General features: G+C 37.4%; 1 protein-coding gene across 2 annotated transcripts in view; it reads left to right on the forward strand.

Annotated features, from left to right (window-relative positions):
* The window catches only part of EPC1 (enhancer of polycomb homolog 1), a 111,118-nt gene that overhangs the window by 78,482 nt on the left and 15,476 nt on the right, over positions 1-17,160 (forward strand). For both annotated transcript variants that reach the window (XM_023511341.1, XM_003786720.3), the window contains exons 3-10: positions 7,089-7,234; positions 7,616-7,822; positions 8,190-8,338; positions 9,940-10,099; positions 12,847-13,023; positions 13,108-13,197; positions 13,281-13,429; positions 15,312-15,664. In XM_023511341.1, coding sequence (XP_023367109.1) covers positions 7,089-7,234; positions 7,616-7,822; positions 8,190-8,338; positions 9,940-10,099; positions 12,847-13,023; positions 13,108-13,197; positions 13,281-13,429; positions 15,312-15,664 — 1,431 coding nt within the window. The remainder of the gene's footprint in view (positions 1-7,088; positions 7,235-7,615; positions 7,823-8,189; positions 8,339-9,939; positions 10,100-12,846; positions 13,024-13,107; positions 13,198-13,280; positions 13,430-15,311; positions 15,665-17,160) is intronic.

Consider the following 17,160-nt stretch of genomic DNA (forward strand, 5'->3'; position numbering starts at 1 on the left):
AAAAGAAAAACTGAGGCAAGAGGATGGCCTGAGCCTGAGAGTTGGAGGTTGCTGTGAGCTATGACACCATAACTCTCTACCCAGGGTGACAGCTGAGACTATCTCTATCTCAAAAAAAAAGGGGGGTGGGGGGAATTCATAAATTCATACTGATAATAGGTAGTAGGAAGAGCCAAATTATGCTTACAGTAGAATGCCAAGAGTTGAATGACACAATGTAGAAACAGTGCTAGAGTTGGAAAATCATTTTTGTAGTTATGTAAGTCAAGATTAGATCACACAAGAATCATTAGTGCAAAATTTTGATAAGGATATTTGCATGATTTTAAGCTCTCCCCACAATTTGCTTATTATTTATAAGGAAGGAGGGAAGAAAACAGTTATACAGTGGAATAATTGGCCAACATCTTAACTAGGGATTAAAATTACCATCACTCAATCAGAAACAGATGAACATGGTGTGTCTCTGATGCGATATTCTGAGAAGGACTAAAAAAAACTTAGTATGCAGTATTCTAGCCAAGAATGGACAATCTAATCATGATGGGGGGGAAATCAGATAGGCACAAAGTGAGGATTGTATTAATATTAGTAATCGTAATAGAGGGGAGGGGAGAATATTCTTCAAAAAATATCCATGTCTTAAAAGACAAAGGTGATGGAAATGTTCCAGACTAGAACATGGAGGATGGAAGTGTTCTAAATTATTAGATCAGCTGACAAAATTGGAATATAGACAGGAGATTAAATGGTTGTATGAAATATTAAATTTATGAAGTTGATGACTTTATTATATGAAGATTCTATTAGAAAATACAGACTGAAATATTTAACAGTTAAAAGCCATTATGAAGGCAGCGCCCATAGCTCAATGGGTTAGGGCTCTGGCCACATACACTGAGGCTGGTGGATTCAAATCCTGGCCCCAGCCAGCTAAAACGATGATGACAGCTACACCACCACCAACAACAGAAATAGCCGGGTATTGTGGCGGGCACCTATAATCCCAACTACTTGGGAGCTGCGGCAAGAGAATTGTTTAAACCCAAGAGTTGGAGGTTGCTGTGAGCTGTGATGTCACAGCACTCTACCCAGGGCAACAGCTTGAGACTGTGTCTCCAAAAAAAAAAAGCCATTATGAATATAATTTACCAGATGGTTTAAAAAATGAAAATACAAACGTGTGTGTGCATGTAATTAGAGTGTGCACAAGCACACAGCCCATGTGTAAATGATAACATTTTAACAGTTGGTGAATCTGGATGAAGAGTATGCAGATGTTCTTTGAACTGTTTTTATCTTGCAACTTTTATAAGTTTGGCCTTCTGAAAGTTTTCTAAACTTGGATATTTAAAAAAGGTAGAACCTACTTTTTCTTTACCTATCAGAACAGATATCCTGTCTTTATGCCCTGATTCTAAAAGGTTGTGTTTCTTCTCTTTGTCTGCTTCAACATTCCCCTACAGCATCCTCCTCTCGTAGTGCTTTCTGAGCCACATAAAATCTACAGCATCAGCCACAGAACTTTATGTACTAAGGATGCTATATCTGGGATTTCAAATTTTTCAAATCTGATATTTCCCATTTATTTTCCCTAAGCACATTCTAGAAGTGACTGTAAGCCCTAGTGTTTAAACAAGAGGTTGAAGAATTTCACAATCTAGCTAGCCTACTGGCTTCTTAGATCTCAGGCAAAGATATCAAGTACCTACCACCTCATAGTAAACATCACCATTAGTAGTCTTTTCTACTGCTCAGAATTTATATTAAGAGCTTTTCAAGTAAATATTACAGATCGTTCAGAATTGGTATTTGTGTTGAAAGTGGACTGAGAAATTTCTCCCCAAACTTGTATACTGTGCCTTCCTTTTGATTAGGGATTATGTTCTGTTCCAAATCCACACTTTCTGCTATTTTTTGGACCCCAAATACCCTTTCACTATTTGCTTCCTATATTTTTAAAATGCCATTTAGAGTTTTATATATCCCCTTTGCACAGTTTGAATCACAAATGATACTTATTACATAGACATGTATAAACATTTCATCTCTATTTTTTTTTTATTTTTTTTTTTATTTTTTGAGATAGTCTTACTCAGTTGCCCTGGTAGAGTACCATTGCATCACAGCTCACAGAAACCTCAAACTCCAGGACTCAGGTGATCCTCTTGCCTCAGCCTCCCAAGTAGCAGGGACTGCAGCTGCCCACCATGACACCCACTAGTTTCTCTATTTTTAGTAGAGATGAGATCTCATTTTGCTCACAGTGGTCTTGAACGCCTGGGCTAAGTTGATCCACTCACTTCAGCCTCCCCGAGTGCTAGTATTATAGGCATTAGCCACCGTGCCTGGCCTATTCCTACACTCTTAAATTAAGCACTATGGTTTGTACTACTTTATATCTCTACCCAAAATAATCTAATCAACTGATGTGTGCTGTTGTTACTTATACTTATTTTATGTAATGCTTTTTCCTACATCTATATCACAAATAATATGTATTTTTGCCCTACTATATAGTTTGCCCTACTATATAGTTTGCCCTACTATAAAGTTTGTACTACTTTATATCTCTACCCAAAATAATCTAATCAACTGATGTGTGCTCTTTTTACTTAGACTTATTTTATGTAATGCTTTTTCCTACATCTGTATCACAAATAATATGTATTTTTGCCCTACTATACATATTTCTGGGCTTCTCTTTGTCAGAATATTTGAAAAGGAGTCCACTTCTATAGTGTGGCTCTCATTATTGAACAACTATTGGCCAGCTAGGTCTCATTTTAATTTACAGAACTTAATTATAGAAGAGGCGACCCATTTGCCTGTTTTTCTTTAGACTCTGGTTTCTACTTAAAACATTATTCAATAATATGACCCAGAAAATACGAAGATACTCCCTATTTCTAGGACCATAATATGTTACATCTTTACCAGTTTGGGGGTGAGCTGTTAATTGGAAGCTGCAAATGTAGCTGAAGTTAAATTACACATTCAAGTTGTCGGCTGTGGGCTGGGCGAGGTGACTCACTCAGAGAGGCTGAGGCAGGTGGATTGCCCTGAGCTCATGGGTTCGAGACCAACCTGAGCAAGAAGAGTGAGACCCCCATCTCTAAAAATAGCTGAGTATTGTGGGGGGTGCCTGTAGTCCTAGCTACTTGGGAGGCAAGAGAATCACTTGAGCCCAAGAGTTTGAGGTTGCTGTAAGCTATGATGCCATGGCACTCTACCGAGGGCAACATAGTAAGACTGTGTCTCAAAAAAAAAAAAAAAGAAAAGGTTGTTGGCTCTGGGGGGTTTTGGCATATGAAATCCTTTATTACGTTTTTACGTGTTAGCTTTCTTTAGGGTTTTAGTATTCTGTATCTGAACAGATTTGGTTCTCTCATATTCAGAATTTTAGATGAATTTTCACTGACTGAAAGAAAAGTAGTCCTTTTTAGGCAAGAGCACACTGACTCTCAGATCCTTGTTAACGCCTGTGGGAAAGACACTGAGCCTCTGATTCATAAAGGAATCTTCCGTCCCCGTCTTGATTCAATTCCCTCAAGGCTGGGTGTGATCTGTCATTGGTGAAGTAATGGATACTAAGCTCGTCCAGTGATTTGATGGGAAGTAAGGTGATTTTAGGAAAGCTTGTTCACTTTTTATGACTAATCAAGCATTGTGATTGTGATTTGATCTAAAGAAAATAAATTTAATAATAGAAGTGCCAGAGTGTAATGTATAAATGAGATCTTTAAAATACAACGAAATAAAACCTTAAGAAGGCACAGCATTGCCAGTTGATCCCTGTCAGTTTTGCTTCCTGGATTATCTGGGTCAGCGTTCTTTTAATAGAATTTACCGTGATAATGGACGTGTTCTATAATCTGTTCTGTCTGGTACAGCACTGGCCACTAACCATGTGTAGCTAGTTAGCACTTGAAATGTGACTACTATGACTTGAACTGAATTTTAAATTTTATTTAATTAATATGAATGTAATTAGCTACGCATGACTAGTGATTATCATATTGAACAGCACAGATGTCCATTATTTTGGTTCAGAATAAAAATATCTGTTTTTAATCTAACTGTTTAAACAACTTCAAGATTTCCAAAAGCCTGTTTACATAATAATGACAAAATGAGATCATGGAAAATCACAGGAGGGCCTATGATTACAAGTAACATTGGTACAGAGGTGTTAACATTTAGAGATTTTTATAGTCTGAATATTTACTTATTTTAATTAGGAATGTTATGTAAATAACACGAATCAAAATGGAAAATAGTAAAATTCAGTCCTACACGTATTTTTTGGATTCCTCCAGTCCAGATACTGAGTTAAGCTTGAAGCAGTGATGCTAGATATTTGGCAGCCAAATTGTCCTTGTTAATATCTTGTCGTACACTTCCCACTGAATGATTGGTTTGGGAGAGTTTTTCCTTCTTGAGTAGCTCTAACGTTAGAATGCTTTTCAGTAGAGCACTGCAAGCAGGAGTTTCATACGTAATGAAACAGGTTACTCTCTCCACTTAGAAGGACAAAATAAATAAGGCATATGCTTCCTCTGAAGGAGCTCAGTCACATTCTGATGGGGAGACATCCTTAATAAGTAGATTTTAAAGTGTTAATATCTACAGAAAATCAGACAAAAGAAGAGTGACTAAGAGTAGGATGCCTTAACAAACCACAAGCTTTTAGGGATCATATTTGAATTGCCCATAATTTCTTCAGAATATCTGATTACTACACAGTGGTTTTCTGGGGAATGGATTAAGTGTCTAAAAAGGATAAAAGTGGGTTAGAACTACATATTGGGGGTGGCACCTGTGGTTCAATGAGTAGGGCACTGGCCCTATATACCAAGGGTGGAAGGTTCAAACCTGGCCGTGGTCAAACTGCAACAACAAAAAAAAAATAGCTGGGCATTGTGGCAGGCGCCTGTAATCCCAGCTACTTGAGATAGAATAGAATAGATAGAATAGAATCACCTCAGCCCAAGAGCTGGAGGTTGCTGTGAGCTGTGTGACGCCACGGCACTCTACCAAGGGCGAAAAAGTTGAGACTCGTCTCTAAAAAAAAAAAAAAGAACTATATATTGGGTAGGGGATAGTCAAGGAAGGATCCCAGAAGAGTGGTATCAGGCTGAGTGTTAAAAAGATTAAATAGACATTTGCCTATTTGATGAGCAAATAGAAAATAGCTAATGTGGCTTGGCACCTGTAGCTCAGAGACTAGGACGCCGGCCATATACATCCAGGCTGGCGACTTCGAGCCTGGCTGGGCTTGCCAAACAACAATGACAACTACAACGACAAAAATAGCTAAGCATTGTGGCAAGCGCCTGTAGTCCCAGCTACTTAGGAGGCTGAAGCCAGAGAATAGCTTAAGCCCAGGAATTTGAGGTTGCTGTGAGCAGTGACGCAACGGAACTCTACTGAGGGTGACACAGTGAGACTCAGTCTCAAAAAATAAAAGAAAGTAGCTAATGTAAAGGTCTGGAGTTCTGAAATGGCATGTTGTATGAAATATATGAAATTTGATATTACTATATCATAAAGTGATGATACTGGGAGACTAGGAAAAAGGTCTCTACTGTTCTAAGGATTTGAAACTCTAAGATTAGTAGAAGTAATTAAGTAAAGATGTAAGACAAGTTTTTATATCAAGTTAGTTAATATTTTGCTTATATTTATATCATCCTAGCCTAATTTTAATAATTAATTGAATGACATTTAATGATAGAGTATAAAGCAGTGGTTTTTGCCAACAGACTTAAGAAATAAACCTCACGGGCCAGCACCTATAGCTCAAAGGAGTAGGGCACCAGCCCCATATACTGGAGGTGGTGGGTTCAAACCCAGCCCTGTCCAAAAACTGCAACAAAAAAAAAAAAGAAAGAAAGAAAGAAAGAAACCTCACATTTCCATCACTATGGCAGTGATGGGGGAACAAACCTCCTTGGCAGGGACACATTCCCTGAATTACAGGTAACCCTCTGAAAATCCAAAAACTTGATTGAACACCAACTTGGTACCATAGTAGAAAATTTCATAACCTGACCGCATGTGATGAGTCTCAGTCAAAACTTTGTTTCATATACAGAATTATTTGAAATATATTGTATAAAATGACATTTAGGCTATGGATAAAATAGACAAAAAAGAAACTAATTTCATGTTTAAGTGTGAGTCTGTTCTCAGGATATCTCATTGTATGTATGCAGATACTCCAAAATCCAAAGAAACCCCAAATCGAAGACACTTCTCAATCCTAAGCATGTTAGATAAGAGATAATCTGTACTATTACTGGTTATAGCTTCAGACACTTTAGCTTTGAATACCACTCCCTGAGCTTTGGGGAAAATAGCTAAATAATGTATAACATAGGACTTATATATTCTAGGAAAAGTCTTAAAGACCATGTCCTTTTATATTATGTCAAACTATATGAAACTGTTGGTATGCGATGATGTCTAAGCTACAAAAACGGCACTTCCACGAGGCTCAACCCAATCCATTCAGTGATCTCTTTATGTTCTTAGTACTGGGCTTCTGCTTGATTCGCTTTTAGGAGGAAGTCACATTCATTGCCTTTAATCAATAATGTCTGTATTCATAGTAAAGGTAATCTAATCCCTTTAAATGTGGAAGACATATGCATAAACTTAGGTTGTTTGTGGCTCTGAAAACATAGATAAAGGCTCGGCTCCTATAGCTTTAGAAAACATAGATAAAGGCTCTGTGCCTATAGCTCAACCCGCTAAGGCGCCAGCCACGTACACCTAAGGCGGCGGGTTCGAATCCCCAGCCCGGACCCCCAAACAACAATGACGGCTGCAACCAAAAAATAGCCGGGCGCCTGTGGTCCCAGCTACTTGGGAGGCGGAGGCAAGAGACTCGCTTGAGCCCAGGAGTTGGAGGTTGCTGTGAGCTGTAATGCCACGGCACTCTACCCAGGGGGACAGCTTGAGGTTCTCTCAAAAAAAAAAAGAAAAAGAAAACATAGATAAACACAGGTGTTTATGCAACATATGTGGAGGTTTTTGTCGCTGAGTTCACATGGTCAGTGATTGCTTGTGGTTCCTTCCTCCAGCTTTCAGTTTGGATGCTGAACAGCCTGATTATGATTTGGACTCTGAAGATGAAGTATTTGTGAATAAATTGAAAAAGAAAATGGACATCTGCCCATTGCAATTTGAGGAGATGATTGACCGTCTAGAAAAAGGCAGTGGTCAGCAGGTACTACTTCATTTATGTGTAACGTGTGTGTGCGCACAGGCGCATACTCTGTGTGAACACCTGTATTGTATGGGAGGGGAAGGTAAGCAAGCAGGCTTTGGAATTAGAAAGCACAAATTCTCATCTTATCTTTGCCTCTTATTAACCTGTGTAATGTGGGAAAATATGTTCAGATTTCCTTGTACCTCAATTTCCACAGAATTGTTTTAAAAATTAAATAAAATAATGTATATAAAACACCCAGCTCAATGAGTGACATGTATCAGGTACTCCACCTAGGTTAATATGTTGTGATTTTGATTGTCATTTAAATCTAAAAGTAATTGCTTTTGAATCTTGTATATTTATTGTATGAAAATGACATAATGGTTTTACATTTAGCCAGTCAGTCTGCAGGAAGCCAAACTACTGCTAAAAGAAGATGATGAATTAATTAGAGAAGTTTATGAATACTGGATTAAAAAGAGAAAAAACTGTCGAGGGCCTTCTCTTATCCCATCAGTAAAACAAGAGAAGCGAGATGGTTCCAGCACAAATGATCCTTATGTGGCTTTTAGAAGACGTACTGAAAAAATGCAGACTCGAAAAGTAAGTGAATTTGATGATGGGGGGGGGTAATTTTTTATAATTTTTTTGGTAATATATAGTCATGAATATCTTAATACTATTCAATTTGTGCTTAATAAATATGAAATTTTATACAATTATGAAAAATATTAGTTTAAAATAAATCAAACTTAAGATTTATGATGGAGCTGTGTTAATGATATACTTTAATGTTAATCCACTTAACACTTACATGCAAAATCAATTTCCTAGTGATTTATACTCCCTTTCAATTTCTTTAAATTCTAGTTTAGTCCTTTAAACACTTCATTTTTATATATCATTAACTATGCTCACAATGCCACCACTTAGAAATACTGACATTCAACAAACAACTTCATATTCACAGAATCGCAAAAATGATGAAGCCTCTTATGAAAAAATGCTTAAGCTACGTCGAGATCTAAGTCGAGCTGTTACTATTCTAGAGATGATAAAAAGACGAGAAAAGAGTAAAAGGGAGCTATTGCACTTAACACTGGAAATTATGGAAAAGAGGTAAGGTATATTTAATAGCATTAAGAAGTATATAGTACCATTAACATTTTACATATTGAGTTCATTTCCTTCCTATACAATTGTCTGTAGTTATAGAAATATATTCTCTTAATAATAGGGACTTTTAAATGTGTGGTGTGATGTTATATACTTCATATAACTTTACATGTGTGCCTCTATTTTTTTTTTCTTTAAAAGTGACTGGGTTCATTAACATTAAAATACACTGAGTATTTCTGTTTCAAAAACTTTTTTTGGTCCTTGAGTTATATGCAGGACTATGAGGAAGAGATCATTTTTCGATTCTTTGTTGTTGTTGTTGTTATTTGGGGTTTTTTTGTTTTTTTGAGACAGAGCCTCAAGTTGTCCCCCTGGGTAGAGTGCTGTGGCATCAAAGCTCACAGCAACCTCCAACTCCTGGGCTCAAGCGAGTCTCCTTTTTGAGCCTCCCAAGTAGCTGGGACCACAGGCGCCCACCACAACACCCAGCTGTTTTTTGGTTGCAGCCGTAGTTGTTTGGCGGGTCCGGGCTGGATTCGAACCCGCCACTTGAGCCACAGGCGCTGAGCCTATTTGTCGATTCCAGGATTTGTTTTATCTACTTGATAATACTGATTCTCTTTAAATATATTTATAATTTAAAATATTGGGTTTTTAAGTAAAAAAGTATAAAGAAGGAAGAAAAAATGCCCATAAATCTTAATACTCAAACCCTCATAAATCTTAATACTCAAACCCGTCGGCAGGGTACACAATGCAGACTTCAGGCCTCCATGCCTTGTTTCTCAGTCCTGTCCTCACCAAAAACCATTGTTAAATTTTTGTGATTCCTTTCAGAAAAATAAGAAAATTGAACAGGCTAAATTATCTAGCCTTGGAAGTAGAAAGGAAAAGCAAAAAAAAAAAAAAAGAAAAAGAAAACAGTTGCACAGGCAATTCTAATTAGCAGAAGGTTCCTGGGCACCATTTTAGGTATTAATTTCAACTTCTCCACAAAATCTTTCTCACCAAATTGCTAGATTAAAATTCCAACATTTGCTTTTTGTTTGCCACAGTCTTCTATTTATGTGCCAAGATAATCCTCCCAAGTAGAAGAAAGAAACAGAAAGAGTTACGTAATTTTTAAGTTTAATAGGCACTTAGCAAATAGTCACGGTTTAACTGTAATCTTGCCTTAGGGTTCGTTGATGTTCATGATCATATCCTAGTCATTTATTAGTGGTCATAAGGAAGAGCACTCACAAAGCTAACCTTAGAATCTTTCTTCTTTTTCCAGTTTTATAGCTATAAGTAACAAGTAAAAATTACATATTTTGTACGTTGATCAAAGGGTACAAACTTACAGTTATGAAATGAGTAAGTTCTGGAGACTTAATTGACAGCATGGTTAATAGCAATACATTATATACTTAAAATTAGCTAAAAGAATACGTATATCTTAAGTAATCTCATCACACCCACAAGGTGATGGATATATTAATTACTGGTAGCTTGATTATGGTAGTCATTTCACAATATGAATGTATATCAAACATTACATTGTATACTTTGAATATATATAATTTTTAAACTTTTTTTTTTTTTTTTTTTTACAATTTTAGGTATAATTTGGGTGACTACAATGGAGAGATCATGTCTGAGGTTATGGCACAGAGACAGCCAATGAAACCTACGTATGCCATCCCCATCATCCCTGTTACTAATAGCAGTCAGTTTAAACATCAGGAAGCAATGGACGTGAAGGAATTCAAAGTTAATAAGGTGATGAAAGTTTTCATAATAGTTAATGAAGAGGACTTTATCACGAGAGTAATGGTAAAAAAGAAAAATGCATATAAACCCCTACCATGAATAAGACTTTAATGATTACAGCATATTATGAAGAAAAGGAGAAATTTATAATTAAAATTTTATTCAAGTTTCTATTTTCATATATAAAATGAGAAGATTTTGTTATGAAGATATTTACAGATATATTATATAATTATGATATATTAAAATAATTCAAACAAAATATGAAGGTTTAGGGAGAAGGACACAAAGTTGCCAAGTTGAGTTTGTCTGGTTTTTGTGGACATACCAGTCTGCAAGAGAGAATTGAGGGGTATCTCTTTCATAATTGGTAATATAGACAATGGTTTAGAGATGGAAATATAATAAATGAAGGGGAATAGAAGAAAGCAGTTAAATTAGGTTTCACCTTTTTGGGAAATTTGCATTTTGGGAAAAAGTATACTATGTGGTTTTTGTATGAAATTTTCATGCAATTTTTTTGTTATGAAACGGGCCTTGGAAACTGAATGAACAATTTGGCATACCAGTTAGAGTGACAGTTTCCTCAGTCTGGATTTTTTTTTTTTAAGTCATTTTGAGCAGGGACAGGAACTATTTTGTGAGAGAACATTTTCTTGATTAAAAACATAGTATCAGGCAGGGCCTGTAGGAGAACAGTTATTCTCTTTGATGATCTATAAAGTTAGGGTTATGCTCAAATACTGTTTTCTTTTTCTCATGTAACTGTGCGTATCTAAATTTTTTATTTAGCTAAATTTTGTTCTGCATTTAGTCCCAAATATGTTTTTAAGCATATTTAAATTTCTTAGTCCTAAATATGTTTTTAAAACATAATAGAATTTTTTCACTTTTAGTAGTTTAACTCTGTGGTCTCCCTGTCCGAACCCTGCATGACTTTGTAGACTACTTCAGTGTTATCCTTCAGCTTTTTTTATTTTAGACTAAATCCTTTTAATTATCCTATTCTGTACTTTGATATATGCTGAAAGTGTGAGCTCTCATACCTGAAAGTGATTTACTTTAAATTCCATCAAATTAATACAAAATCATCATTGGGGCTACTATCTTGCTAATTGTTAAGTAATTATATCTAGACTTTATTGTATAAGATCAAGATTTTGAATTGTAATTCTAAGAAAAGTAGTAGTTAATAAAGTACTATAGCACCGTTTTAGTTGACCATTGTTATTAGTTTTTGATAATATTTTGCACTGGGCGGCTCCTGTGGCTCAGTGAGTAGGGCGCTGGCCCCATATACCAAGTGCGGTGGGTTCGAACGTTGCCCCAGCCAAACAGCAACAACAAAAAATAGCCAGGCATTGTGGCAGGTGCCTTTAGTCCCAGCTACTCAGGAGGCTGAGGCAAGAGCCCAAGAGCTGGAGGTTGCTGTGAGCTGTGATGGCATGGCACTCTACCAAGGGCAACAAAGTGACTAATAATAATAACATTTTGCACTGCCATAGGAAGCTCTTTTTTCAAGTTTGTCCTATCAATACAGCAAAAGAAATTGTAGAGAAATAACTTATAGTTTAACATTTAACTTTTTCCAGGAAACTATAATGCCATAAATTTTATGTAACATACTGTAAATAGTTTATTTAAGTAACTGTATTACTTGCTGTGATCTTTTTCTTCCCAACAAATACAATTTTTGCCTCAAATATTCCTTACCTGTTACTGCCTCCACATCAGATTCATCCTTCTCCTAACTTTGCCATCAACTGCAGTACATTTCTGAGGTGTGCTGTGTTCCATCAGCTCGATCACTCTTGCCTCCTCTGTATTTTTTCTTTGTGTTTCCCCTATTTAATAATTTCATATCTTTATCTCTGAAGCTGTTCAAAATTCACTACTCCAGAAAGCCTCCGTTGTTCAGCTAGCAAATGCTTACTGCTCTTTATTTCTATAACCCCTCAGCATTCTGGCTTTATTTTCCACAATTTTTTTTTTCCACTGTGTTAACGCTTATCTGTAGTTTGCGTTGTGTGTATGCAATATTGTTTTTGTTACTGTTGTCCCTATATTGATTTGTTATTTCTTGAGAGTAAGGATTAGGCTTTAAATATTTTTAAAATCTTCTCCTAGAGGGCAGCGCCTGTAGCTCAGTGGTTATGGTGTCAGCCACATACACCCAGGCTGCTGGGTTCAATCCCAGCCCAGGCCAGCTAAACATCAAAGACAACTGCAGCAACAACAAAATAGCTGGGCATTGTGGTGGGTACCTATAGTCCCAGCTACTTGGGAGGCCAAGGCAAGAGAATCACTTAAGCCCAAAAGTTTGAGGTGGTTGTGAGCTGTGACACCACAGCACTCTGCCGAGGGCGACATAGACTGTCTTAAAAAAAAGAGAGAAATTTCTCTTAGAATTTTCATACGAAATTAAGAAAAAGTAGATAAGCCAAGTAGTAAATACTAATTGCAATTATACATGTAGGACTTTAGAAACTAGAGAACTTCTGTATTCTCCTTTTACTGGAATGAAAATGAAATAGTTTTGTAGGATTATGTTTAGATTGCAGGACATATTCATGCTTTCACAGAGGCCAGTTTTCCTAAGATTTTACTATAGAATATTGCCAAATGTAAGTCTTGTGTCTTTAATGAGTTATGAATGCCTTCATTATAGCAATAAACTTCTTTTTAAAATTTCCCCCAAAACTACAGCTTCGTTGAACATGGTTTCTGGTGTATAATAATTCATGTCTTTGTTGCAGCAAGATAAAGCCGATCTTATCCGACCGAAACGTAAATATGAAAAGAAGCCCAAAGTCTTACCGTCGTCTGCTGCTGCTACTCCCCAACAGACGAGTCCTGCTGCACTGCCAGTCTTTAATGCTAAAGATTTAAATCAGTATGACTTTCCCAGCTCAGACGAAGAACCTCTCTCCCAGGTAGAAATAAGAGTTTCTCATTGAATACAAGGGAGGAAAGTGGCAAGTCATATGTGTGACCCACTTTATTTATTTTATTTAAAGGTTTTGTCTGGCTCTTCAGAAGCTGAGGAAGAGAATGATCCTGATGGTCCTTTTGCTTTCCGTAGGAAAGCAGGCTGTCAGTACTATGCTGTAAGTGTTAGACTCCCTTTGTAAACAAAAACCATTTACCTTTCACTGGCAAAATAAAATAATTTGAATTTTTTTTTTCCTAGCCTCACTTAGACCAAACTGGCAACTGGCCTTGGACTAGTCCTGAAGATGGAGGATTAGGGGATGTGCGATATAGATACTGCTTAACTACTCTCACCGTACCCCAAAGGTGTATTGGATTTGCACGAAGACGGGTTGGGCGCGGTGGGAGGTAAGATATTTTTGTGTTCTTACCTCCTATAGGGATATTTTGGGTGATTGAATCTCAGTTTGTCCATATTGGCTATACTTTATTACTACCATTAATCAGTGTTAGCATTTTGAGATGGAGTCATTTGTAAGGTTTATGTAAATATATCCTCTAGCTAGGCATAGACTCATCCCTGTAACCTTCCCTACTTGGGAGGCTGACACAAGAGAATCACTTGATTTCCACAGGAATGTGATATCTTGTATCAAAATTATTTAAAACTTAGCTGAATTAGTCGAGTGTGGTGGTACTCACCTATACTCCAAGCTATTCGGGATGCTGAGGCAGGAGGATCACTTGAGCCCAGGACTTAATGGCTATAGTACGTTCTGATGGCACCACTGTGCTACAGCCTACACAACAGAATGAGATCATGTCTTCTTTTTTTTTTTTTGTAGAGACAGAGTCTCACTTTGTTGCCCTTGGTAGAGTGCCATGGCATTACACAGCTCACAGCAACCTCCAGCTCCTGGGCTTAAGCAATTCTCTTGCCTCAGCCTCCCAAGTAGCTGGGACTACAGGTGCCCTCCACAACGCCCGACTATTTTTTGGTTGCAGTTGGGCCAGGGCCAGGTTTGAACCTGCCACCGTCAGTATATGGGGCCAGCGCCTTACTCACTGAGCCATAGGCACTGCCCTTCATTTTATTTTTTTTAATTGAAACAGAATCTCACTTTGTTGCCCCGGGTAGAGTGCCGTGGCATAGTACACAGCAACCCTAACTCTTGGACACACGCAGATCCTTTTGCTTCAGCCTCCTGAGTAGCTAGGACTATAGTTGCCAGCCACAACACCTGGCTAGTTTTTTCTATTTTTAGTAGAAACTGGGTCTTACTCTTGCTCAGGATGGTCTCAAACTCCTGAGCTCAAGCAGTCCACTTGCCTCAGCCTCCCAGAGTGCTAGGATTACAGACATGAGCCACCCACACTGGGCCTTTGTATCTGTGAATATAAAATATATACGTATTCTACAAGAGGGACTCTCCCTAACATATGCAGATTTTGTAATCTGGTTGTTTTATACCCTTACATTAACCTGAAATTTTAAAAATTATATATATGGCCAGGCACGGTGGCTCACACCTATAATGCTAGCACTCAAGGACGCTGAGCCAGGTGGATTGCTTGAGCTCAGGAGTTCAAGACTAGCCTGAGTAAGAGTGAGACCCTGTCTCTACTAAAAGTAGAAAAACTAGCCAGGCTTTGTATCAGGCATCTGTGGTCCCAGCTACTTGGGAGACTGAGACAAGAGGATCACTTGAACCCAAAGAATTTCAGGTTGCTGTGAGCTATGACCCCTGGGCACTCTACCCTGGGCAACAGAGTGAGACTCTGTCTCGAAAAAAAGTAAAAGTGTGTATATGTGTCCAAAAGTCCATGTGCGGTTTACCATATTAAACTATTTTAAATTGCACATGAACTTTATGGATGCCTCATCCTCTAGAGTAAACCGTAGATACTGTGTACGAAATTTCAATGGCGTATAGTATTGTGTGTCTTTTGCTCCTTTTCCTCTTCTTCTCTTCCCCCCCCCCAATGAACTTTTGTTTAAATATAAAACAAATATGTTGACGTTTTATAAAATGTTTATTTTGGTGCTTTGAAATAGAAATGAAATTTTTTTGTTGAAAACAATTAGAAAAAAAGAACCTTTATAAGAAATTGAGATTTTTTTTTAACCTGTAAGAGCCAAATACTGAATTTTTCAACTTTGTAGCTTTTATGAGTAAATATTCAGTATGAGTTGGCTTTTGGGAGTTGGGGAGGAAAAATAAAAACCTTTTTTATATAATTTTTAAATACCTATATCTTAAATACGTCTTTCTCGCCTTATTTTTAATAGGGTCTTACTGGACAGAGCCTATTCAGACTATGACAGTGTGTTTCGCCATCTGGATTTGGAAGTGCTTTCCTCACCACAACATTCTCCAGTCAATCAGTTTGCCAATACCTCAGAAACAAATACCTCGGACAATACTTTCTCTAAAGACCTCAGTCAGATACTAGTCAATATCAAATCATGTAGATGGCGGCATTTTAGGCCTCGGACACCATCCCTACATGACAGTGACAATGATGAACTCTCCTGTAGGAAATTATATAGGAGTATAAATCGAACAGGAACAGCACAACCTGGGACCCAGACATGCAGTACCTCTACACAAAGTAAAAGTAGCAGTGGTTCAGCACACTTCGGTATGTTTACCGTTATGATGTACATTTCTATAGAGATGTTGGGTTCATCTCATGTTGGTTCAGTTTGGTTTTATTTTGTTTTGTTTTTTTGAGTCTGTGGGCTGCTGCATTTATGGCTAAAAGTCCTTTTCTCTCAAAATAGTTAAAAGGAATAAAAGACCTTGTTCTATTTCTTTGAATTCCGTTGCTAGAGGCATTTATATGTACATGTCTGCATTTGAACATACCCACATACAAAGGTGATTTATTACCATTTGATGTGTGACATTTGATACACTTTGTGAACCACAAGATTCATTGTATTTTCAAATAATATGAAAAGAAAACGAACCCTAACTTGTTATCATTTATGCTTGAATACTTCTCCAGTGTCTTACCTAGTCTGCTTAATACAAAGACCAGCAATTCAGTACCTTTGCCCAATAACCTTATACGCTAATACAATAAGTAATTTATAAGAGAGAAACCAATTTTTCAGAGAACAATAAGTTAAAGGATTATTTTAATATTTTTTAAAATATTATCAGATAATATCTATGGTTATAATGTGACATTTGTAAAATAAATGCTGTCTGTTTAAAGTATTCTATAATCTTAGCTTTCTGTTTTAAAGCCTTAAGTCTCTGTTATTTGAAGCATATAGATTATAGAAATTTGCAGTTAAAATTATGTTACTACAGATTTTTATAAAGACAAATTTAGATTTTGAAAGGACTGCAAACATGTTTATTCTGTTTCCCTAATCATCTGGCAGGTTATAGTTTAACCACCCTTTAAATGTGAAAATTCTCTCTTTTCCCTAAAGATCTCCAGAAAGCATTCCATAAACTAATTTAGTTGGTGATTTATAAAAGGTACAGTTGGTTTGGCGTCTGTAGCTTAGCGGCTAGGGCACCAGCCACGTACACCTGACCTGGTGGGTTCGAACCTAGCCCAGGCCTGCCAAACAGCAGTGACAACTGCAACAAAAAAATAGCTGGACGTTGTGGTAGGTGCCTGTAGTCCCAGCTACTCAGGAGGTTAAGGCAAGAGAATCGGTTAAGCCCAAAAGTCTGAGGTTGCTATGAGCTGTGACACCATGACACTCTACCAAGGGCGACATAGTGAGACTCTGTTTCAAAAAAAATAAAAAGTACAGTTGAGGCTCAGCACCTGTAGCTCAGTGGTTAGGGCGCCAGCCACATATACCAAGGCTGGCAGATTAGAACCCAGCCCAGACCAGCTAAACAACAATGACAGCTACAAAAAAAAATAGCCCCGTGTTGTGGAGGGCACCTGTAGTCCCAGGTACATGGGAGGCTGAGTCAAGAGAATAGTTTAAGCCCAAGAGTTTGAGGTTGCTGTGAGCTAAGATGCCATAGCACTATATCAAGAGTGACAAAGTGAGACTCTGCCTCAAAAAAAAAAAAAAAAAGAAAAGAAGGTACAGTTGACCTTTGAACAATATGAAGATTAAGGGAACCAACCCCCTCGCACAGTCAAAAATGCAGGTGTAA

Source organism: Otolemur garnettii, unplaced genomic scaffold (genome assembly GCF_000181295.1).
Source record: "Otolemur garnettii isolate 467f Iridium unplaced genomic scaffold, OtoGar3 scaffold00019, whole genome shotgun sequence".
Lineage (NCBI taxonomy): Eukaryota > Metazoa > Chordata > Mammalia > Primates > Galagidae > Otolemur > Otolemur garnettii.